This window comes from Carassius gibelio, chromosome B3 (genome assembly GCF_023724105.1).
Source record: "Carassius gibelio isolate Cgi1373 ecotype wild population from Czech Republic chromosome B3, carGib1.2-hapl.c, whole genome shotgun sequence".
Taxonomy (NCBI): domain Eukaryota; kingdom Metazoa; phylum Chordata; class Actinopteri; order Cypriniformes; family Cyprinidae; genus Carassius; species Carassius gibelio.
This window is the reverse complement of record NC_068398.1, coordinates 25,736,137-25,760,725: the sequence shown is the minus strand read 5'-3', so window position 1 is coordinate 25,760,725 and position 24,589 is coordinate 25,736,137. Positions and strand designations below refer to the sequence as shown.

The 24,589-nt window shown below is 37.8% G+C and overlaps 1 protein-coding gene across 2 annotated transcripts in view; it reads right to left on the bottom strand.

The window, feature by feature from the left end:
- Nucleotides 1–5,380: 5,380 nt before the first annotated feature.
- Nucleotides 5,381–24,589, bottom strand: part of LOC127952683 (sodium channel protein type 4 subunit alpha B) — a 32,734-nt gene continuing 13,525 nt past the window's right edge. Inside the window, exons 1-25 of one of the 2 annotated variants that reach the window (XM_052551337.1) lie at nt 23,543–23,719; nt 21,987–22,311; nt 21,752–21,870; nt 21,474–21,563; nt 21,069–21,197; nt 19,317–19,408; nt 18,940–19,191; nt 18,713–18,776; nt 18,390–18,531; nt 17,570–17,767; nt 17,272–17,482; nt 16,930–17,168; nt 16,615–16,788; nt 15,698–16,054; nt 14,462–14,818; nt 13,018–13,135; nt 12,780–12,934; nt 12,531–12,704; nt 11,072–11,194; nt 10,605–10,886; nt 10,450–10,503; nt 10,213–10,354; nt 10,029–10,129; nt 9,655–9,925; nt 5,381–8,791 (exon numbers count right to left, since the gene is read on the bottom strand). In XM_052551337.1, coding sequence (XP_052407297.1) covers nt 7,554–8,791; nt 9,655–9,925; nt 10,029–10,129; nt 10,213–10,354; nt 10,450–10,503; nt 10,605–10,886; nt 11,072–11,194; nt 12,531–12,704; nt 12,780–12,934; nt 13,018–13,135; nt 14,462–14,818; nt 15,698–16,054; nt 16,615–16,788; nt 16,930–17,168; nt 17,272–17,482; nt 17,570–17,767; nt 18,390–18,531; nt 18,713–18,776; nt 18,940–19,191; nt 19,317–19,408; nt 21,069–21,197; nt 21,474–21,563; nt 21,752–21,870; nt 21,987–22,311; nt 23,543–23,640 — 5,505 coding nt within the window. In that variant the 5' untranslated portion in view covers nt 23,641–23,719 and the 3' untranslated portion in view covers nt 5,381–7,553. Of the gene's footprint in view, nt 8,792–9,654; nt 9,926–10,028; nt 10,130–10,212; nt 10,355–10,449; nt 10,504–10,604; nt 10,887–11,071; nt 11,195–12,530; nt 12,705–12,779; nt 12,935–13,017; nt 13,136–14,461; nt 14,819–15,697; nt 16,055–16,614; nt 16,789–16,929; nt 17,169–17,271; nt 17,483–17,569; nt 17,768–18,389; nt 18,532–18,712; nt 18,777–18,939; nt 19,192–19,316; nt 19,409–21,068; nt 21,198–21,473; nt 21,564–21,751; nt 21,871–21,986; nt 22,312–23,542; nt 23,720–24,589 lie in introns of those variants that run through there. The other variant, XM_052551338.1, reaches the window with a different exon arrangement.

The following is a 24,589-nucleotide window of genomic DNA, read 5'->3' as shown; positions in this document are numbered from 1 at the left end:
TAATGTTTTTTTCCCATGCTCCAATAAACCCTTTAAACTAGGTTTTTATACATATAATATTATATTATATAATCTATCATTTATATATGTCAAAAATGAGATATGATATAATGTCCTAGGTTCTACAACTAACATGCAAAAGAAAGCCACCACAGCATTACCTCTAGCCATTTCGCTCAGGGTAGACCAACTCTTGCAGACTTAGTTAAAAGCTTCTGAGTGTTTGTTTTTCTGGCTCAGATACTGATATTTATATGTGGCATGAACATGTTTTGATGCATCTTAATGCATGAGAGTTGAAACTTGAGAGTTTCCATGAAAACTATGCTTTAATATGCATTGTTATGTGTATTTAGACACCATACGCTCATGATGTAGTGCTTCCAGTCATTTATGTGTATGCGCATTTCCATGACTCTGGGATGATGTTAGCACACAGCCAAAAGACCATTATTTTATTTATTAAAAGGAATAATGTTGATATGAAATGGATACAAAAGCAAGTTTATACTCCATATGAAAGTTTGTAAAAACTATATGTGGTCATTATATTCTGGAAATGTTTTACAAACCACTCACTCACTATATACTCAATAAATTCTTTATAGTAATTCAACTCAAATTGTTTAACTTGTTTATTAAATAAATTCAATCCTGAAGTAGTTTAGTCTTTGGTTCTTTTAACTGTGATGATTTTGGCTCACATTTAACAAAAACCAACCAATTCACTCTCACAACATATTAGAATACTTCATAAGACCAATAAAAAAAAAAAACTTTTAGTGAATTGTTGTCCTTCTGGAAAGTAGTGGATTTACTGTACATGTACTCAATACTTGTTATGGGCTCCTTTTACTTAAATTACTGCCTCAATTCAGCGTGACATGGAGGTTATCAGTTTGTGGCACTGCTGAGGTGGTCTGGGAGCCCAGGTGTCTTTGACAATGGCTCATCTTCATTTTTTGGTCTCTTATTTTTCATTTTCCTCTTGACAATACACCATAGGTTCAGATCAGGTGAGTTTGCTGGCCAGTCAAATGAAATCAGCGTCTTCAAAAAGCTGGACAGTAGAAGGAAGCATGGAGTGCTCCAAAATTTCTTAGTAAACAGGGGCAGTGACTTTGGTTTTCAAAAAATACAACGGACCAACACCAGCAGATGACATCGCACCCCGAATCATCACAGACTATGGAAACTTAACACTGGACTTCAAGCAACTCGGACTATGAGCTTCTCCACTCTTCCTCCAGACTCTAGGACCTTGGTTTCCAAATAAAATATAAAACTTGCTCTCATCTGAAAAGAGATCTTTGGATCACTGGGCAGCGGTCCAGTTCTTCTTATACTTAGCTCAGGTAAGACACCTCTGACGTTGTCTGTGGTTTAGCAAATTCCTTGACACAAATGTATGTGGTGTCTCTTGATGCCTCGACCCCAGCCTCAGTCCATTCCTTGTGAAGTTCACTCAAATTCTTGAATCAATTTTGCTTGACAATCCTCATAAGGCTGCAGTTCTCTCGGTTGGTTGTGCATCTTTTTCTTCCACACTTTTTCCTTCCACTCAACTTTCTGTTAACATGCTTGGATACAGCACTCTGTGAACAGCTTCTTTGGCAGTGAATATTTGTGGCTTACCCTCCTTGTGAAGGGTGTCAATGATTGTCTTATGCACAACTGTCAGATCAGCAGTCTTCCCCATGTTTGAGTAGCCTAGTGAACCAAACTGAAAGACCATTTTGAAGGCTCAGGAAACCTTTGCAGGTGTTTTGAGTTGATGAGCTGATTGGCATGTCACCATATTCTGATTTGTTGTGATAGTGAATTGCTGGGTTTTTGTTAAATTTGAGCCAAAATCATCACAATTAAAAGAACAAAAGACTTAAATTACTTCAGTCTGTGTGCATTGAATTTATTTAATACACAAGTTTCACAATTTGAGTTGAATTACTTTATCTGAAATAAATTAACTTTTCCATGACATTCTAATTTATTGAAATGCACTTCTAATCCAGGGGCTGTATGAGAAGATATAATAATGAGAAGATGCATGTAACATTGCCACATAATCTGTAAATGGTGTCAGCTCCTTCCAAAAGGACATGTTTTCAATAATTATGAGAGTAAATCAGGTCATATACGTGTTTGCTGTCACTGTGGGGATGCAGGAGGATTTTCCTATTCAGATGTGGTGTTGGCCTGTGTGTAATATTCAGCAGTCTTGGGGTTGTGAAATGTCAGAGTGACATTAAGAGTTTAATCTCTTGCGGTGAAAAACAAAATACAATCTGTTTACCTGAACCTCATGGCTGTTTGGCCTGTCACTTTAGGTTGTCGGTATAAGGACAGTGTGACACTGAATAATGATGATGAAAATACAGCTTTTTCATTACAGGGTTAAACTACATTAAATATATTCAAATATCTTTAAAAAAATGTCATCCTCAACAGTAATGAGAATATTTTTGCTGTAAAACAATGACATTTTTATAAATAATGTCACATAATTTGTTACATTCCTCAAAATATAAGGAAATCATTTATACAAAATATAGGCCTATATTTATTTTCTTTTGATTGTGGAGTTTAATATGTCCTCTTCACACAATAATATGATATTCACACAATATTCACAAAATAACTATATTATATTATATTATATGTGTGTGTGTGTGTGTGTGTGTGTGTTTTCACAGAAGCTGGTCTCAGATCAGCTTGGCAGAGAAACATCTACAGAGTGAGCAGAACTGAGAGGCAGCACAAGCATTCAAAGACTGTAAGTTACTTCCACCCTGTGGTTACAGTCGGAATGGAAGCAGGTGCCAGAGGTAAATCCCCCATGATGCCTCAGCTGTTCATACTGGGCATTGTGATGACTGTCTATAGCCTACCGCCTGAACTTGGCACCTGTCAGTCAAGTGTGAGGAACCAAAACTCCTTGAAGAAACCCCTGTCAGGTGGATCTAGGCACACCATCATGAACCAAAAACCAACTTAATGAAAAGGAACAGAAAGAGAATATTAGGCTATAGTGACTGTGTTTTGTATGAGAATGCGTTGTCAATGTCATCTCATTTCTAGCCACAAGAAGGCGCCACTAAATTCTAGATCTTTTCTAAAGAAGTTGCATTCACGAAATTCGAGCTTGAATGGACTCTCATGTTTTAAAAGCCTCGAGTTATTTTATTTGGAAGTCTCGGACATTCACAGAAAATAGCTTACTTCCACTTTGAAAACTAAGGTGGATAGCACTTTAAAAACACTTTATAATTAAATGGAGATCAGTTCCCTCTCAAGTTAAGGTGAGCTGGCGCAATGCTGCTACGATCCCATGTCCAAGTAGACGGCTTTACATACCGGACACATTTAAATAACACGTTCTATATAGAGAACACTGTCTAACAGACACCGACCCGCTTCCGCTTCTGACTGCCGACTGAACCGATATGGGATAGGACCCTCTCTTTGCTCTGAAGGCCTATCACTTTTTTTAACTTTACCTTTGGCTTCGTTAGTAAGATGGTTTCTCAGTCAGACACACAAAATATGAATTGTCCAAGCAGCTTGTCCTATGTATATTTTATAAATAGCTTCAATGGAAGAATGAAAATCAACTAGATTGAAGTCTGTACAAAGAGATCAGACTGAACCCACGGCCTTGGTGTTGCTACCATAATATTGGCCTATTCTTGACAACTTTTAGGCAAAGAAGAAGCACCTGGCCCTGAAGCCGCCTGCTGCATGTTCACAATGACCTTTGGCCCTTTCATTGTAAACTCATTTTGAAAGTTTGACACCATTGATGTCCCTCATGGCCTTAGCTTTTCTGCACAAAGACAAGAGCTGTATTTCTGTGTCCTTAAACGGTTTGAGGACCTGGATGAGCTGGGCTCTTCCTTTAAGGCAAACTCCACCTTGTTCCCACTTCTGGTCAACTCTTGTTTCAAAGGGGGCGATGTTACACATCTACCCTGGAATGCTCTGACTCCGGTTCCACAGGCTGCTCATCACAGCTCTCCGGTCGTCTCATGTTGCATCTCTTCGGGCAGCTGCGGCTTCTTTGCTTTGGAGGCACCACTCGTTGACGGGACGACTTTCTCCATTGCTTCCTTAGCTTACATAGAGGCTGAATCCCAGGAGAGGCTGTTCACATTCCTGTCCAGCCCGTAAAGGAAGCAAACAAAGGTTGTTCAGGTCAAGTGCACCACTCTAAAAATGCTGAGCAATGAGTAATGTGTTCAGTAATCAGTTAACGAATCGCCTCGCGCACGTTTCTTTGGAAAAGTTACCGAATAAATGTTGGACCTGTGACCTAGCGGTTAGTGCATATCCTGCAGACACAGTTGTGTTCGTGTGAGTTACTAACTCCACAATAATGACCTGTCAACTGTTTCCATTAATAAGCAGCCCCTAAAAATAAAATATAACTAAATAAATAAAGGCAAAAACCCTAATGACAAATGTAGAAGAGTTAAAAGAACACAAAAGAGTACAAATAAATAAATTAAAAGAATGTTTAAACTGGAAAATGTATTAAAAAAGGAAGGAAAAGCAAGCAAATATTACATATGTTATAGTACGTTTATTATGATTCTAGTGATTTTTTTTTATACCATATGAGTTTCACGGTCATTGCCATGAAAGAATGTGTCTCCAAAGACACATTTAAAACTACAAACCAAGTTTTCATTGGTTTCAAATGTCTGCTTTCAGTGGCATTACAAATAAAGAGGGTTGATTTCATTTCCTAATCTTCTCTCCAGTATTAAACTGGACACTGAGTGTGTCACTCAAACGGCAGTGAGAATGAATGAGCATATTAACACCACTCGGCTTCCACTCATCAGAGTGAAAGAGATGCAGTGAACACACTGACCGGCTGTCCTGAGGTCACGCTTCACAGCTGACCTCTGACCTCATTTGTATGCATGGCACTTGTGCGGCTGTTATCCAGGGGATGCCGCAGTAGTTCTGTGACGTCCAGTGAGGGGCATGTGTGCTTATGTGTATAGGGTTTGAATACGTGTGTGTATGTACAGTATGTGTGTGAGAGAGTCACTAATGCCTTGACTGAAGTATTCAGTGCACCTTCAGTGAAGCCTTCATTTACCTCTGCAGTTCATTCATTTTAACAGATATTTATGCCTTTTTACCCTAGTCTTTTAAAGTGTATTCAGGGTTAAGCCTATGATGTTTTAAATATGATAGACTGGACGGATAAATAGTAAGTATTGTGACCTCAGGGTGCCGTATGTTTGCAGTATCAGCTGGACAATTTGCAATAGAATTATTATATATATATTTTTTCAATAATTAGTTTCGATAATGTAACAGTTCAATTTATCATCTCTTAATTGCATTAAATGGATTAAAACCCCAAGGCTCAAAAAACAAGTTTATTTCAGTCATGTAAACAGAGAAAATATACAATAAAATTTACAAATGTTTCAGTTCTTTAATTTTTAAAACAATTTTTTTTTTCTTTTACAAGATCTATTGCATGCATTCAGCGAGTGACAGATACTGTGAGGTGTAAATACATTCAGAAAGAGTGTTATTAATGTTAAGAACATTAAAATAGAATCAAAAAAATATTAACCTAAAATTTCACAATTTGCTGATATTTGAAAATTAAATGACCTGCAAGATTTTGATCATTGCATTACATGAAATACATTTTGATTAATATTATTATTAATATGTCTCGTACAATTGAATAAAAATGATAAATGAAAATGTTTTTCTGAAAAGCATTTGGCCTCTGTAAATACTAGCATTCAGTTATTCTGCATTCTCTCTGGTATTCTCTGCTTCTGCATTCTTATTTTTTTCTCTGTCACATTATTATTGCATGAACAAACTGAATTATGGATAGGTTACATTTGTCCTCGTAATCTTCTGTCTCTCTGCTCACCTCCCTCACTGTTGGTTTGCATTCTACAAAGAAATATAATAAAAGTGAAAGAAATGCCATTAATAAAAGTTTGAAAGCATCAGAAACTTCATGTTTAAAACTTCCAACATTTTTAGCACGGAGGGCTTAAATAAATTGGTATCGGTAGCCAGTGCATGTTTAATCACATAAAATGGATCCTCAAAAGTGCAAAATGTTTCACCAATTGAATAAAAAATAAAAATAAAATTATGTGAAATGACAAGCAAATTAAACAATAATAATAATAAAAAACTTCCAAATAATTCTTTCAATCGGTTATGTGAGAGACAGATAAATTGTTCACTTTGCAATAAATCGTTGATAACCAAAATGAGAATACATTTATGAGTGTGCAACTGTAATTTCTGGATGAGTATATTAAAACATAATAGGGATGCTAGCAGTCACATTAGCTCATTGTAGCAGACATAAGTAATGTGTCCACAGAACATCATGCACAGTTTCCACACAAAGCTTATGAAAAGCTGGCTAGATTTTTTTTACTTATGACCCTGACACATCCATAGATACATGTTAGTTTTTCTGACATACAATGACCTGGTGAAGCAATCCTTTGCATAGTTTCATTTACAGACTATTCTCTGTATATTTTGTCATTACATCCATCATCCACAACACAACTGGTCAGAACAACTGCAAATCTGGCTCATACAGTATATAATAAATGATATCTAAAAGTAAAAATAACAAATAAATGACCTACATAAATAAGCCAGGGATTTCACAGACTATATACTTGCATTAAACAATTTGCAAGCACACCCCACACACACCACCTCATTACAGAATTCATATTTACAATATGTTCAGCTGGGGAGCTAACTGTTGGGAAGACTCTTTTACAGTTTGTGTGTTTTATGGTCTGACTTAGTTCATCTTAAAGATTTATTTTTGTCTTTGGGCCAACTAGAGATTCTGCTTTTACTTGATTTAAGGTTTAAAATACTGCCAGAGTCAAAAACCAAATTAACTGCTGTTAGTAAAGTCTGCATAAAGGCAAATATTGTTATATACAGTGAACTTTTAAGACTAATATGCTTTGCTAAATGCTAATAATCAGGTCATTTTTAATGTTAATCTTATTTAGTGCAAAAGTGTTTATTTTGAATTGAAATCATTCAAATTAGCTGTAAATATGGATCTCAGATGTGTTAAATGTTAAATGCAATAAAATTAGATACTACATAAACATATGCAATTCAGGATTTCTTTTAGGCTTTGCCAGGTATCATGACAAGTCCCTCCTGTTATTCCTCTTAATTAGTTAATTAAGGATTAGTAATCATTAACTTTTTTCTTTTTTAAAAATGTTGTCATGTCAGGTTCTGTGCATTAAAATCATTGATATCTGCACTAAGAGCCCAATCATTTCCATTGGCACTAGACAAACAGTTGGTGATCATCTTCTCAAGGGCAGTACTGAGAGGAGCCATCGACTGCATCAATAATACTGATTACAACTCGAATCTTCCCCATACTGACTCCATGAATTTCTTTCATTCTGGCTGTTGTGTGCCAAAGTATAACTCTGAACAGTCTCCTGAGGGGTCTCAGTATTGCTGGGCTTTTTTTATTTTTAAGTGTACATGTCTTGATCTTGTTACACAATGGACTCCCTCAAGTTTTCCGCAGTGGCTGAGGAGTCAGGAACGGGGAAAGGGGCAGAGTGCAAGACCACATCGCTCTGAACTCTCACCGGGGGACGCATCCCCCCATGTTGTGGCTTCCCACGTTGAGAGAGGGAGAAACCCTTAGGTTTGTCGTCTTCAATGGCTTGATCTCCATACAGACAACTCATTTTCTTAGCTATCATCCCCACTTTTTCTGGCACCTCTTCACCTTGTCTCTTCGAGTCCGTCTTCTCTCTGTACATATACGAGGCGTGTTTGAGGCCGCGTTTGAGGACGTGCTTGCGGTAGGCTCTTTGAATGGTCGAAGCGGACACTTCTTCTTGCTTCCGTCTGAGAGTGCTGGTGATGGGCTCATACGAAACCTTCGAGGGGTTGTTGGCCATGAACTTCTCCTCCATAGTTGCTTTCATGGCATCCATGGCATCAGAATCTCCCAGCACCTCTGTAGTGAGGGCCAGGAGGATGTCCAGACAGTGGATCTTATCACCGGGGACCATGGGAAGGTCCATTGTGATCAGCTTAAGGGTGTTCGGCTTCGCGATCCTCAGGGGGTCTTTCAGCGTGTCGCAGAACTCGGACAGTCTACTGTAAGCGATGAACTGAGAGGCGGTGGGGTCGAACTTCTCCCAGGTTTCGTAGAACATCTCAAAGTCGTCCTCGCACAAGGGGTCGCTGCTTTCTTCTGTCGCCACGTTGAAGTTTTCAAGGATAATGGCTATGTACATGTTGACCACGACGAGGAAGGACATGACAATGTAGCTGCAGAAGAAGACGATGCCTACCGCAGGGCTCCCGCAGTTTCCTCGGACAGGCGATCCCGGGTGCTCCACATCCGGGTCGCAGTCTGGTGGGCTGTTGAGTATAGGGGCCAGCAAACCATCCCAGCCGGCCGAGGTTGTGATCATGAACAAGCATATGATGCTGTTCCCGAAGGTCTCAAAGTTAAACATGTCATCGATGCCTCCTTCTTTTTTCACATAGCCGAAGTTGGACATGCCAAATATGGAGAAAATGAACATGATTAAGAACAGAAGCAAGCCGATGTTGAAGAGGGCAGGAAGTGACATCATCAGCGCGAACAGTAACGTCCGGATTCCTTTGGCGCCGCGGGTGAGCCGCAGGACGCGGCCGATTCTGGCCAGTCGGATGATGCGAAACAGCGTAGGCGACACAAAGTACTTCTCGATGAGATCTACCAGCAAAAGACCTGTGAGACGAGACAGGAAATGTTATAAGCAATGATTTATGAGAGAAAAAGCTAGTCTACAACAAGGTACTCTTTGAATTCATGTTGCTGTTTCTATGATTTTGAAGTTTAATGACCCTAAAAGTGTCATGTAAATCAAGTAAAAAATATTTCATGGATTATATTACTTTAATATAATAACTTTTATAATTATTAAGCGCATTTTCCTTACACCTTAACAATGTGTACATAAGTGAAAGCAACACACACACACACACACATACACACACATATATATAACATAGTATATGACATTTTACAACCTTAAATTTGCATTGTAATAAAAATGTAATAATTATATTATTATTTTAGGAGACCTTTATACACTGTTATTGTCACTGTCACTATGATATCATTTCATGTAAAAAAATTTTGCATCACATGACTAGCAAACACACACACACACATATATATATATACATTAATATAAATAAGCAGTGAAGCAGATTTGTTAAAGTATTAATTTTGTTGTAAGAAAAATAATAAAAGATTGCAATATTATCTTCTAAAAAGTTTTTTTTAAATGTATTTTTATTCTTTAATTTAATATCAGGACAGTTATATAACCCTGACATTTTCTCTGGCTTCATGCCTGACAATAAATAAATAACAAAAATATAATGTATATGATAATAAATACTATATAATGTAATGAATTTGGATTCAGAAAAACGTGCTCATAATATAATGGTATAGAAGATGAACATTAACTGTACTTAAATTGCAAAAACATGGAAGTAAAAAATGAGCATCCTGTCCCTGACCCATGAACATTTTTCTGCTTCATGATTACTTAATGATTAACATCAGTGAAGCAGACTTACCTAATATTGAAAGAATGACCACCACAAAATCAAAAATGTTCCACCCAATGGAAAAGTAGTGATAGCGCAGGGCAGTGATCTTGAGTATACACTCCCCGGTGAAGAGTACGATAAAGACGAAGTTGATAAAAAACAGAATATATTCCTTCTCTGCACTCTGGTCATCGGTCTCCACCATCATGGTCACCATGTTCAGGCAGATCATCACCATGATGAAGATGTCAAAGAACTGCTTGGTGACCAGGTCGAACACCAAACCTTGGCAGCAATTCTTCAAACATCAGAAGAGAAGACCACCCCAAGGAAAAGAAGGTGTGAGTTAGTACAGATTCAAGTCTTTTAATGGTTAATCTGGGGGGGGGGGGAACTATTACCGTAGGCCTTGGAATTGGTTTCTGTGGCTTTTTGGCGCCAAGTTTCTTCATGGCATTGTAGTATTTTTTCTGATCCTCGGTCATGAAGATGTCAGTTCCTCCTAAGTGTAGACACAGCGACAATTATTTCACGGCAGAAGGCATTTTAGTGTTTCTACAGATCCAGAAGAACAAGTGCCAACACTTATCTTTGCCTTTTGTTGGTTGAAATTGTCAATGATGACACCGATGAATAGATTGAGGGTAAAAAAAGAGCCAAAAATGATGAAGATGACAAAGTAAGTGTATATGTAGAGGTTGGACTCATAGTCTGGCTGCTTTTCAACCTACACAGAGAACAAAAACAGTGTTTAGGAATAAAACATGTATTACAGGAGAACAATTGAAGATCTGTTAGTCAAAGGCTGAAAATCAACATTACATCACGTGAATCCACAGCACTATACATGATGTCCATCCATCCTTTGAATGTTGCCTGGAAACCAAAATCATTTTTTTTTGGTTTTAAGTATCCAATTTTTAACATTGCAGTTGTTTATGGAGGGCAGACATTTGAAGATGAATATAAATGCTCACCACTTGCAGTAAGGAGAGGTATCCCATGCCTACGTTATCAAAATTAACCTTTGAATTCATCCATCGCACACTTGGATCATCCTCTGAGAGCATTAAACAGTCACTCTTATTGTTGACCAGATCGACTGGAAAACGTTCTTTGGATGTCATGTTATAGCAGTAGGAGAACTTTCCAGCAAAAAGGTTGACTCCCATGATGCTGAAGATGAGCCAGAAGATCAGGCAGACCAGGAGAACGTTGAAGATGGATGGAATGGCCCCCACCAGAGCGTTCACCACCACCTGTGAACACACACAGTGTGAGAGCTTGAACCATACCTTAAATTGTCTGTGGTTTTTAACTTTCAAATGTATTAGATGGGCACGAGCACAATATATGAAATGTGAGAACAAGGAGAGCTAATAATATTAGGGATTTGCTGATGAACAAATGATGTCCAGGTGAGGGTGGGCAGCGGAAAACTCACCCTCATTCCTTCAAACCTGGAGAGAGCTCGAAGAGGTCTCAGCGCTCTCAAAGTCCTGAGAGACTTAATGGCCCCCAGTTCAGAGTAACCTAAGATATTCGCAGTCAAACTGATCAGGGACACCTGCAGAGATATTCATTAAAAGACTTATTTTTCATCAATAATACATCTTGAAGTCATCTCTCAACAGTTATAACCATTTAAATCCATATTGTTTATCAGGAATGGGTTAAAAGTGACAAATAATATGCATGGTTAAAAAAAATCTATATATTTCCTCATATTTTTTAAAGAAACTAGGTAAAATATTATAATACAAATGTTAATAAAAATAAAATTATAAATACAAATCATTGATTTTCTGATTAAATTGAATGATGGCCATTGGCCTTTTACATTATTTCTTTTCAGGGGCTGTTAAACATTTTTTGTACACCACTGCCTGTCCTGCAAAAGTCGCTGCTTTTTGTCGATCTTTAACAATGATTTTCCAAATACATTTTTAATCACATAGTGATCCCTGTCACCACTACAAAAGAAAAATATTTTTTTTTGCTGTTGTTGTGAATGTGTATTCACAGTCTGTACTGCATGCAGTAAAAAGCAAAATAACATAAATGAAATATGAATCAAATTCAATTAGAACTGGGATTTGTTATGACAAACTCCAGTAACAATGATTCAGATTGACTAGTGAAATACGCAAAGACCAAACTTTTTTCCGATAAGATGTACACTATCCATACTTTTAGCAGAATAATGCATCAGAAATTAACTGTAATCTGCATTTTAAGAGGAAACCTGGTCCTGTATAAGCATGAAGACATTGAACTGTTCTATGTTGGCCGTCAGCGAACAACTTGACCCCACCCACAAACACATAATTTTACTGACGACTGCTTCTCCAATCTTGGGATGTTTAATGTGGGATTCACGAAACACTTGCTCTTGAAAGATGGATCAGTATCCTGTTTATCTGGAACAGCTGGCTCCACTGAATCACAAGTATGATAAACAATAGATGTTTATATTTTCTAACAAGTGTTCAAAATACGGAACTATGGCAACACGCCAAATTGTTTCCGACATGCTCTGTACGCGGTAGACCAATCACAACAAACTGAGCCATCTGACCAATCAGAGCAGAGCAGACTCACGGAAAGGAGGGGTTTAGAGAGACTGAACCTTTGAACTGTTGTGCACGAATTGTTTGAGAATCGCTGGAAAATGAGGTGATATTAAATGCTTGTTCTGAAAAAACCAAAGCGTTTTTTGACCTTGCATGCATGTAATCCTATTGTAGAAGACACCCAAAACAATATTAGGAACCTTAAAAATGGCGTAATAGGGCCAATTTAAGGATCACAGATGAACGAAGTTTCGTATAAAACAATAGTGTCAATTTTATATCTACTTTAACTTGACATTTTCTGTAAAATTAGGAACAACTGATACTCACATCAACGATGAGAAAGTCCAGCCAACACCATGCGTTTGTGAAATAGACCTTGAAGCCATAGGCTACCCATTTCAGAAGCATCTCAATGACAAACACATAAGTGAAGACCTGATCTGCATATTCAAGGATGATTTTAATCATTCTTCGCTGTTCAATATATATGTCCTCAAATGCCTAATAAAAAGAAACGAGGTTTCAGTGTACTGTGATTAATCAAGTATCATTTTTTGTTTCTTTCAATGGACTCACTAATGCTCCACTGCTGAGGAGGATCATGAAGATGATGAAGGTTTCAAAATAGCTGTGCTCCACAATGGCGTAGCAGGTTTTACGGAAATTCCACCATGTCCTCCCTTTACCTTGGGTCACGTCAAGCTCCAAGCAAGGACATCGCCTGAGGCAGTCTGGGAACGCAGACAAACCAAAACATTAAGAAGAAGAATATAACCCAGTACGGCATCATAATAAGTCATAGTTCACGTCTCACTCTCTGTGTAACAGTCTTTAGGGATGGTGGAGTCCTCTTCTTCCTCTTCTACCACCTCTTCTACCTCAGGAGGTTTGTCCACTGTGTTGCAGGTTGAGGATTCATCTCCATCTTTCTTCTATACAGATGACAACACTGTAGATCAATTTCTGGTAGGATTAGCACTTTTACAAACTCTTTTTCTAATATCCTCAGCTGGTCTGGCAACTGGCGAGTAAAGTCGAGGTCACACTAGACCAAGGTCTGGCAGACTTTACTTCCAACCCTGCTCCAACACACCTGGTTCACTATACAATGCATGGAAAATGTAAAACTATACAATCAATGCACTTCATTTTACCGCAATGCTTCAGTCTTGTGGATTTAAAGGTATTTTTGTTTTAAATTGGCTAAGAGTTCATGCTGTGACATATTAATTTCCTATTGGTCACACATCTTCACGTCATACAAATCCGCAGGCCTGAGTTCACCACAAGTTTCGCACAAGTTTGTGTTTCTTGTCTCTAGCGTTCACATGTGTACAAACTAAATCAATGGAAATATATAGTGTGATGCAAAGTGAAAGTTAAACAAAGAAAAACAAACCCTTCATTTTTTGCTAACTACCTGATACAAGCATGCAAAATTAAAATGGCTTAAACATCGTCTTAGGAACAAAATGATTGCAAAAATAGTTTTTACACTGACAAAGGGAATTTTTCTCAATTTCTCTGTGTGTTAAAAGTTACTAATGTGACTAAAAGCTAAAAGATGAGGCTTCATGTTGAAAAAAGTAAAGGTTAGATAATCTTTTCAGCTGTTCATTATCCCAGAAACCTCATATTTCACTTCAGATCTAGTTCGATTCTTCACACGAGACTTGAGTACAAATTTGCGTTCATGTTCCCTCTCCCTGACACATAGCTAGGTGTGAAATGCAGTGCTGTGCGACACATGGGGGCACGACATATGAACTGTGTTACTTGATCCATAGGCATGCCAACAAGCAGTTGCCTAATGAATTAGGGCCAGAGTGTTTCTACAAATAAAATATGAAATAAAATGCATGAACTGAACTGGAAAAATGTACATTTTACAGGGAATCGGGATTTAGTGAGGTAGGGATTTATGGCACTGACATGCTTTAAACGGGTTGTTGTAAAATGGGTGCTGATCAGAACGTTGTTCAGTAAGGTAACTAATCATGCTGGGGGTCTTTCCCACGCCCTGTCAGCGTGTCACATGGTTTCTGCCATTCCTTAGACATACTCTCTAAACAAGATGACCCGGGGGGCTCCAGATGGACTTTGCAGGTGTCACAGTATTTGAGACACATGTCTATGTGTCAAGAGATGTTGATGGACAGATGTCAGCGATACTCTGTAACCGGTTTTGCATTTGTGTGATCTTTCACACTAGATTGTAGGAACATAACTATCAACATTTTGCACTGAAAAAAACTCACTTTGGTATTTTTATCTATGTCCTCTTTGTCTCCATCCTCAGAAGAGCTGTTGCCATCATCATCGTCATCATCGTCATCCGATTCAGCGTTGGCTATAGGCACTTTGACATCGGACATACCCGAATTCATGGTGATTTTAGAAGTGCTTTCTTCGTTTGCTTTCACACCCTCTTCCTTAGGCTTCAGGCCCAGACATTTTCTCAAATGTCCGATAACAAAGGCCTTTACCCAGTCAATGCCTCTTGTAATTCTAGCAACGGCAATCTGCAGATTGTTCATCTCCCCTTCATCATCAGACGCTGACAGGTTGTCTCCGCTGAAGGAGCTGAGCAGCAGAGCCAGGAAGAGGTTCAACACCTTCAGGACGAGAACAAGGAAAAAGAAAAAAAAAAATAATAATAATTCAAAGATCAAATACAATGACATACTAAAATTGTAAAGTGATAGGGACCGGTGGCCCATGAGGCCATTCAAGAATATGGGATAGTTTGAAAATAGTATTTTCATTGTCAATAAAGGGATAGTTCACCCAAAAATGAAAATTCTGTCAATTACACACCCTCATGTCATTCCAAACCCATAAGACTTAAGAATTAAGATTTTTGATGAAATCCGAGAGCTCTCTGACCCTCCATCGACAGCATTGTAATAACCGTGTTCAAGGCCCAGAAAGGTAGTTAGGACATTTTTTTTAAAGTCCATGTAACATCAGTGGTTCAACCTTAATTTTATGAAGGCTCGAGAATATTGTGTTGAAGACTGGCATGGAAAAGAAGAGATTTTTGAATAAACTTCTGTTTTAGTTGAGCACAAAACGTATTCTCGTAGCTTCAGAAAATTATGGTTTGAGTTGCATTGCTGTCTATGCAGGATCAGAAAGCTTTCGGATTTCATCAAAAATACCTGATTTTCTATTCTGAATATAAATATAGTGTTTTACAGGTTTGGAACAACGTGAGGAGTAATTAAGAATTTTCATATTTGGGTGAACTGACCTTTAAATTGTCATGGTCATTAACTTTTAAGATCACTAAAAATCCAAATGTAAAAATAGCATTATCTGAAGAAGGCTGTCTATATCTATCATCTATCTATCTATCTATCTATCTATCTATCTATCTATCTATCTATCTATCTATCTATCTATCTATCTATCTATCTATCTATCTATCTATCTGTCTATCTGTCTGTCTGTCTGTCTGTCTGTCTGTCTGTCTAAGATGGAAATCCACTCACCACTAGGTTTCCTATAACCATGACCATCATGAAGACGACGATGCACATGCCTTGGCCAGCCACTTCCATGCAGTCCCACATTGTTTCGATCCATTCCCCACACAGAACACGAAAGATGATGAGGAACGAGTGAAAGAAATCTGTCATGTGCCAGCGAGGGAGGACACAATCCTCTGATATCTTACACACACAGTCCCTATAGCTTTTTCCGAAAAGCTGCATCCCCACCACAGCAAAGATGAAGACAATAATGGCCAAGACGAGGGTCAGATTCCCAAGAGCACCTACAGAGTTACCGATGATCTTTATCAGCATGTTTAGGGTTGGCCAAGATTTTGCCAGCTTGAACACACGCATCTGCAACCAAAGGAGTCATGATTTCAATAAATAGTTTAGTCCTGAAATTTTGAACATTGCAATTTCAACAAATGTTGTATTTAAAATGCATTAAAATGTACTTTTTTACAATGCAAAACAATTTCCCCCCACAGCCATTTCAAGTTTGGGGTCAGTAATTAAAAAAAGAATACTCTTATTCAGCAAGGATATATTAAATTGTTCAAAATTGTAAGTAAATGCATTTATAATGTCACAGAAGATTTCCTTTTCAAATAAATACTGTTCTTTTGAACTTTCTATTCACCAAAGAAACCTGAAAAAAGTAGCATGGTTTAAACAAAATTTTTTACATTATTAAAAACCGTTTAAATTTAAGCAATGTTTCTTGAGCAGCAAATCAACATATTAGAATGATTTCTGAAGGATCATGTGACACAGAAGACTAGTAAAAATGCAGAAAATTCAGCTTTGCATCAATAAAATGACAAATTAATATACTGTAAATTCAAACTGATGTATTTGTGAAGATTGGTGAAAAATCCCTTTAAGAGCGAGTCAAACAATGACATTTTCCCTACCAAACGGAAGGACCTCAGCACAGACAAGCCATGAACATCAGCTAAGCTCAACTCCACCAGACTCATGGTCACTATTATGCTGTCAAAAATGTTCCAGCCAACTTGGAAGTAATAATACGGGTCCAGTGCGATCAGTTTCAGCACCATCTCTGCTGTGAAGATACCGGTGAAAACCTGCAGGGGAAAGAAGACATCATAATGTAAGGAAAACACCAGATTTTGGGTGCTGGCAAAATAACTATAGTATAATAAACCTTAAGTTTTCAATATACATTTTAAAGGTTCAAGTTATGATTGATAGGTAGATCTATGTACCAGGTTTCCCACTGACAACATGTGTTCGAAATGAGGAGTCATAGGATAGTGCTCCATAGCCATGAACATGGTGTTGAGCACAATGCAGATGGTAATGCCCAGATCCACAAAAGGGTCCATTACAAATAGGTAGATGAGCTTCTTGAACTTCACCCATGGCAAGCAGCAATCCCATTTCAGGAATATGTCCGCAAACTTGTACCAGCAGGGAGGACACGGCCTTTGAGTATCCTCCAGCTCTATTGATGAAATTATTTGAACACACAAAACCCAAAAGGATAAACTGGCTTCTTAAATTATTGTGGATCTCGCCATCTACACTCGAGTGAAATGTGCACTTACCATCTAAAGCATTGTCTGTGGTGCTCACCGCACTCGGTTTTCTCATCTGCGAGTCAGGGACTTCCAAATAATTCATGCTACCTTTGGATCCATTTGACTTCGAGAGGGGCTTCAGTGCGATCCCGTCATAGTCCTTCTGCATTTGGTCATCATCGTCTTTCTTTTTGCTGGATAGTGATGTTTTACTGCCATTTATCATGTTGTTCTTCTGCTGCTTGATGCAAGCAAATATCAGAACTGACAATTAGTATTACTCAACCAAATGATCCAAGGGTCTATGACAAAGTTTATGACAAACCTCAGCTTGTTTCTTGAGCTGTTCCAGGATTTTCGCATACTCTTCCTCCTTCTCTTTAGCTTCTGCAATGGTGGCTTCGTTCTGTTCAGCATACGCCATGGCCACCACAGCCAGAATCAGATTGATGAGGTAGAACGAACCCAAGAAGATGATGACTACAAAGAAGATCATGTATGTCTTCCCTGCAGCACGGAGCGTCTGAAACGTTTAAGAGACTTTTTATGCTTCATTCGTGTTCTTGTTCAAGTCGCAGAAGCATAAAAAACAATAGTGCTGCGGATACTTTTTCTTTGCTAAAGAAAGTTCAAATGCTCACACGTTATTTTATGGTCCAGTTCTCGTTATTAACAAACCATTAACTATGATTTTGCCTCAATAAACTCCCAATTTGCTGCTTATTAATGGTTAGTAAGGTAGTTGTTAAGTATAAGTTTGGGGTAGGATTAGGAATGTAGAATATAGTCATGCAGAATAAGTGCTTTATAAGTACTAATAAACAACCTATATGTTAATAATAGACATGCTAATAAGCAACTAGCTAATAGTGAGAACTGGCCACTAAAATAAAGTGTTACCGTTCAAATGAACAGCATTAATTTCCTTCTTCATTTACTGGGTCTTTTCTGGATAAACATATTTTCTTATTAAAAAATAAAATAAAATAAAAACTCTGACCCTAACCATTTAAATGGCAGCACACCTAAAACAAGCTTATGTTAAGATGTGTTTTTTTTTGCTGCCATTGAAAGTATTGGAGCAATTTGTGCCACATAAAAGAGAGCAAAGAACAACGTGACTTTAACAAGATGCATATACCCACCAACTGGAACAAGTTCTCCCAGAAGTCTTGAGTCATTAGCCGGAAAAGGGCTAAGAAAGCCCACGCAAAGTTGTCGTAACTAGTGTAGCCATAATTTGGGTTTTGTCCAGCTTTCATGCATGTGTACCCTTCAGGGCACTTCCTGTGAACGGCAATGGCAAACAGGTCATTTAAACAACAATATATTTACAGTATGTTGAAAACGGCTTCCTTGAATACAATAAGTACTGAAATTTCTACTTGCTGCTGGTAATCCACAGTGTCAATTCAAAGTTGATTAAGAGTATTACTTATGAGGAAAATAACATATTTGAATAGCGTACCCTGCATCAGAGTTGTTCCCACATATTAATGGATCCATTTGGCCAGGCACATAGTAGTGGTTCGCTATGGCAGAGGAATGGAAATCAAATGATCAATACTACTGCAAGGAGAATCTGATCACTAAAATGGCTCAAATAATTTAAGCAACAAATTGTTTTCTTAATAATTCATATGTGCAGCTATCGTGGGCTACATTTCATGTCACATTACTGCTGCAAGAAGTCACCTGGGTTATCAATATATTCCTGAAAGTCGAATGTGCTGTTGGCAGTGCCATTGATGTCTGTGTAATTGAAGAGCATGGTCAGGTTATCACTGTCGCTCCAGCCAATAGACCGGACACACTTTTGCCGCAAATTTCCCATGAACAGTTGCAGGCCAATGAGAGCAAACACGCTGAGACAGAAGACAGTGAGGATCATGACATCCGCCAATTTCTTCACCGACTGAATCAAGGCCCCAACGATGGTTTTAAGACCTGGAATTTGCAGTTCAGCAAAACCTCAGCTCAGGTATTCCCAAATTATACAAAAACATGTTATGACTTCAAGTGATTAGCATTCATATTTCCTGTTGCCAGGTGAAATGACATGCTGTATTAACCTGGAATTACAGTTATTGTTTTCAGGGCACGAAGAACACGGAAAGTCCTCAGAGCGGATACATTGCCCAAGTCCACAAACTCAGTGAGGTACCTGAGGGTGAAGAGAAGAGGATTATTATTGGCTTATTACGCTTATTCTTTCAAAACCTCACAATTATACCACTGACACTTCATAAAAAACACCTTGAACATTACATAGATTTTTACAAGTTAGTCTTTTACCAAAGATTGACTATTACTGTTATTATAAAAAAAAGGTATATTTACGTATAATTTACTACAGCACTATTATAGACAATGTAATTACATGAACAGATAATAGTCAATGTTAGATTTAATTAATTGCAACCGCTTCCAACATGTCTGTTTATAGATTTCTGTACATCTGGTTTCGGTACATTGGCAGTGAACATGATTTATGTAACGGTTTCTTTTGAAATATTTCCGGCTGAAGAAAGTGTGCATTCAAAGAAATCTCTTTTACTGAAAGGAACTTTCTTAAATCATATTTTCGTGAGAGTTTGCTCAAGCAGAGTCTCAGCATGTTATTAGTGACACTTTGTTTTTCCTCCACAAGTATGGTCTTCTGAGAAGTGGAGAAACTGCTGGGGTAAGAGATATGTTCAGTGTAGACTATATTTAGCTGGAGTGCAACAGTCGATCACAGAAGCCAAATGGCATCATTATCTGTAAACTCTGGACCAATAGCAAGTTGGGCAACTGGATGACGGCGTGTAGTTTTCTGTGAACTGAATTTATGTAGAAGTAGTTCAGGAGATGTTTACTAAAATACTGTGAGAGAATATTGAGAGACATAAGCTTTGGCTGAAATTTGTAGCTAAAATATCCAACATCCTGCACTCCAACTTGATATATTGAGGATTCAATTGACTAGGCATCAAGGGGAAACACACTAGAAATCACAATTATTCCATTTTTCTGATAACCTACAACAAAAATAGTTCATAGACTACTGTAAGTATACTAACATACTTTTAGGTATTGGTACCAAGGAATACAATGGATGACAGCAGAGGGAATGCAGTGGTAATAACAACAATGTGGGATCTCAAAAGTCCTCGGACACCATCAGAACTACAATCAAACCACAGCCTTCCTTGTTCTGAGGAGGGCCGAAGTGGGAAGTTAAGAGTTACTGCTAAAAATAGGCCTGGTAAGTGATCTCGCTTTACAAGTGGATAAACGTTTTCATTCAGCCAGGCTGGGATTGTAAAGGGAGATGGGGGTGGACCTCGGGAACACGTATGGAGAAGCTGAGGAGGACTGCCTTGAGAGGACCAGGACCTGCACGCAGCCTCATTACACTTTTGGTGATGCTGTAAACAAACTGACCCTTGACCTCTCACATCTGAGCGGGTATTTTCACAATGCTTCTGTGTCTAATGTGGTTGCTGGACTCCACCTATCTCATGCGCCACATACCCTGACAGAGCAAAAACTGATTAGTCACACACTGTGTTGACTATTTGGATCGGCATCTGATTACGGAAACTGCTGTTAAAAATAAAACGGTAAACTATTCCAATCCTCTTCTGAACAATCCGTTTGCATTTAATCACACTGCTAATTGAAGTTTTTATAATGCAGCATTTTGCATTTACTGTCGCACTTTTTGTTTTGTTCTACATATTTTTTACATTCATCACTACACTGAAAGCCATAACAAATCTTTGCACTGGCTTGTTTAACCACGGATTTTTACATTTATAGTCATTCAGGGTCATACTTACGCCATGGAGATGACCATAAAATCCAGCCAGTTCCACGGATCTCGCAGGAATGTGAAGTCACCGATGCAGAAGCCTCTGGACATCACCTTTACAAGCGCCTCAAAGGTGTAGATGCCTGTGAAAACGTACCTGAGAGCGACCAAATTACACAATAAACAATCAAGGCATATAAACCTGTCTTAATAACTTCCACATTATGTTGCCGGTTGGCTCATTTTATGGGGATTTTAAGTCAAGAGCATTTATTATCAGGCTTGTGCACCGGAAATAAATGAAGAATGTCATTCAGTTTCCCTGAATTTGAATGAAGTTAGTATTGAGAATGGAGAATTGTCATTCAAATTTAAGGAAGCAGAATTATTAAGAATGCTGGGATAGATTTCGGAGATATGTTGCAAATCTTACTCCACTATTTTGCTCCATTCTGGAGGGTCACCCATCGTCATGAAAACGCAGTTTGCCAAGATGGTTAGCATGATGAACATGCTAAATAATTTGTTTTGAAGTAAAGGAGAACTCAGAAGGAATGATCTGTGGCTCTAAATGAAACCAGTCAAAGCATTACACAAAGTTGGAAATCAAAGAACAGATGGAGAACATTGTTATATGTTGATATACATTGACAAAATGACATTATATACAGTATATATCAGTAGTATTTTCACGGGTTATATGAAGGATATGAATGTATGAGTATTCTTATGGCCACTCGTCGAATAGGGCTGAATGGACTTAGAATGTAGCATGCAGGCTCAGCATTGAATCGGTATATTGTATTGCCTTTGGTGACCACGATGAACGTCTGCAAAACAAAAAAAGAGACACAAAATCTCTCGTGGTATAAACAATGTTCTGTTAAACCAGATTTGTAAATATTTCTGGACATCTATGCTTTGGTATTTCGCTTTTGCCACTGACTTTTTTGGCTTTGTAGAATGGATCCAACTCTTCCAAAGGAACATTGAGGAGATTCGGTGGAGGGTCTCCGTAGATGAAGGGTAGGGGCTTTCCTGCTTCTAAGTCACTGGTGGGTTTGGGCAGATCCTCCTCAGGTACCTCGATATTCTGGGCCTTCATCTGCTCCTGCTCGGCGGCCTCTTCTGCCATCCGCCGCTCGATCTCGGCCAGCGACTCCAAAGTGAAGGGGCGGAACACATCGGCACCTGTGGGAGGGAGCAGGCTCGCCATCTTGACATTCTGCTGAAGGAGGGCTGCCACCACTTCGGGGTCTCTCAATTGTGCCCTGCAGGGACAAAATGTATATATATTTTACATTATAAATAGCATCTACCATCACAGCTTAATTTCTGCACATACCTACAAAAGTTTTTCTAAGAGTTTGAAATAAAACAGGTTATTCTGAGATTTGAGTTTAAATAGTTAAAGTGACATCACGCTGCATTGGAATTATAAGTTCTATCTGCATTCTGAACAGTTTTGACACATTGAGATTCCAAGTTTTTGCGTTCCGTAGACTCCTGTAGATAGAAACCTTTTTGTTTTCTTAGAAAAGGTCCAAAATGCAAAATCCAAAATACTGTAAGTCGTCACAGAATAAGAATTTGGACAAAAATGTGAGATAGCGTATAATTCCTAGGTGACAATTCTGTACACTACTGAACAAAATACATTTTTTTTACTTTTTTAATACTTTTATATCATCATGATGCTTTAAATTGATTAAAATGTAAAGATTTATTTATTGTGTTATAAAACATTCTGTTTCAAATAACTCCTGTTCTTTTCAACTTTTTTTCATAAACGAATCTTGGAAAAAATGTATTCACCAAAATATTAAGCAGAGCAACAGTTTTCAACATTTACAATACTATTTAGAAATGTTTTGGGCATTAAATAAGTATATTTTAATGATTTCTGAAGGATCAGTTGACACTAAACACTGGAGTAATGAGGCTGAAAATTCAACTTTGCCATTATTTAAATAAAATGCTTAAAAAAATTATAATTGATCATATTTATTTCAAATTCAGACAAAAAAAACACATTTTACATTAAAATATATTTTAATTTATAGTAACTGTTAACATTATTACTGTTTTTTACTTAATTTTTGATTAAATAAATGCAGCCATTAAAAAATCTTACCAACCACAAACTTCTGAAATAACACAAAAATACACTAGTTTTTTTTTTGCTTTGTAGAAAGATCTAACTATCTATATAGTGAGATGACTTTATTAACATCATATTTATTTATTTATTTTTTTATAACTGTGAGATATAAATTCAAAATTACAAGAAGACTAATATACAAGGCTCTTTCTTTCTTCAGGACACAGAAAAATAAAAAAGACAACACTAAAAACTAAATCTAAGAACAATATTCGAGTTGAACTAAACTGCACAGTACATCACAGTTAAAGCACTATTTATATCACAGCACTGTCACATACAACAAAAAATGCTGTATACAGACCAAAGAAGTAACCTGTTTGAAAAGTTTTCAAACTTACAGTTGACGTGGCAATAGTTTTAGGTTCTTAGCTCTGTTTGGATGATCAGCACGATTCCTGCGCCAAACCTCCATTAGGTTTACCTTTCGCTTAGGCATGGCTGCTGCGTCCCCAAGTTCTGTGTACAGTTAAAAGCTCTCCACAAACTGAAGGATGTAACTTCAACTGTACGCTGAAATTTGGGGCTGCTTTTCTACTTTTGGGTCAAGCTTGACCAGGATGAGAGCCTGCCCCCTCAGAAACACAAAACAATTCAGATAACAAAGATTTGATTGAGGCCGAGTTCATTGGGTTGTCTACAAGTGGGTCGTCTGTGAGTTTCCACTTTAAGAGATTTGCTCCAGACAACCCTCACTTTTCTTAGAAAAGAAGTCTCACTTACGTTTCTAAATATGTAAGAACAAAGTTACATTTTTTCAAAATGTTTGAGTATATTTTCCAAGTTATGATATGTTGGAAATCATTGGGATTTTAATGTGAAGAATCAACAAACCTGCAGTCTTTTCAAGTGACCTTAGTCAAGTGGGCTTATTGAAGTGGCCTTATTGAAGTCTCTCTGTAGACTCTACACAGTGGCAATGTGAAGCGGTGAGTCACTGCACGTGTGCGTACATGGACAGAAGAGCACTGCTAACTTCCCAGAAGCTGTGTTTTGGTGCCAGATCCACCCAGCAGGGGGCTGGTCACTATCACATCTTTCTTCTGTCTTCACAGTTTTTGAAATACATTTTCTAATTTGAATGGATTTCTTTGGTCGTTTTGAAAACAGCAATATTGAATTTGATTGGCAGCCTCTATAGGACGGATGGTGAAAAAGTTATTTTTGTAGTGTTCATGCCATCACATTTTTTTAAGATATTAGGTAGGTCAACTAGAAATAATTTACTCCACATGTTTGGTGGACTATAGTATAAAATCAGCTTATTTCATTAAAAAAAAGGAAAAAGACACACTTTGACTAATAAAATGCCAAAACAGCTGCCATGTTCCACCTAGTCATTTCATATGTCTAAGTGTTCTACAATACAATTAATCTAATTTTTCATA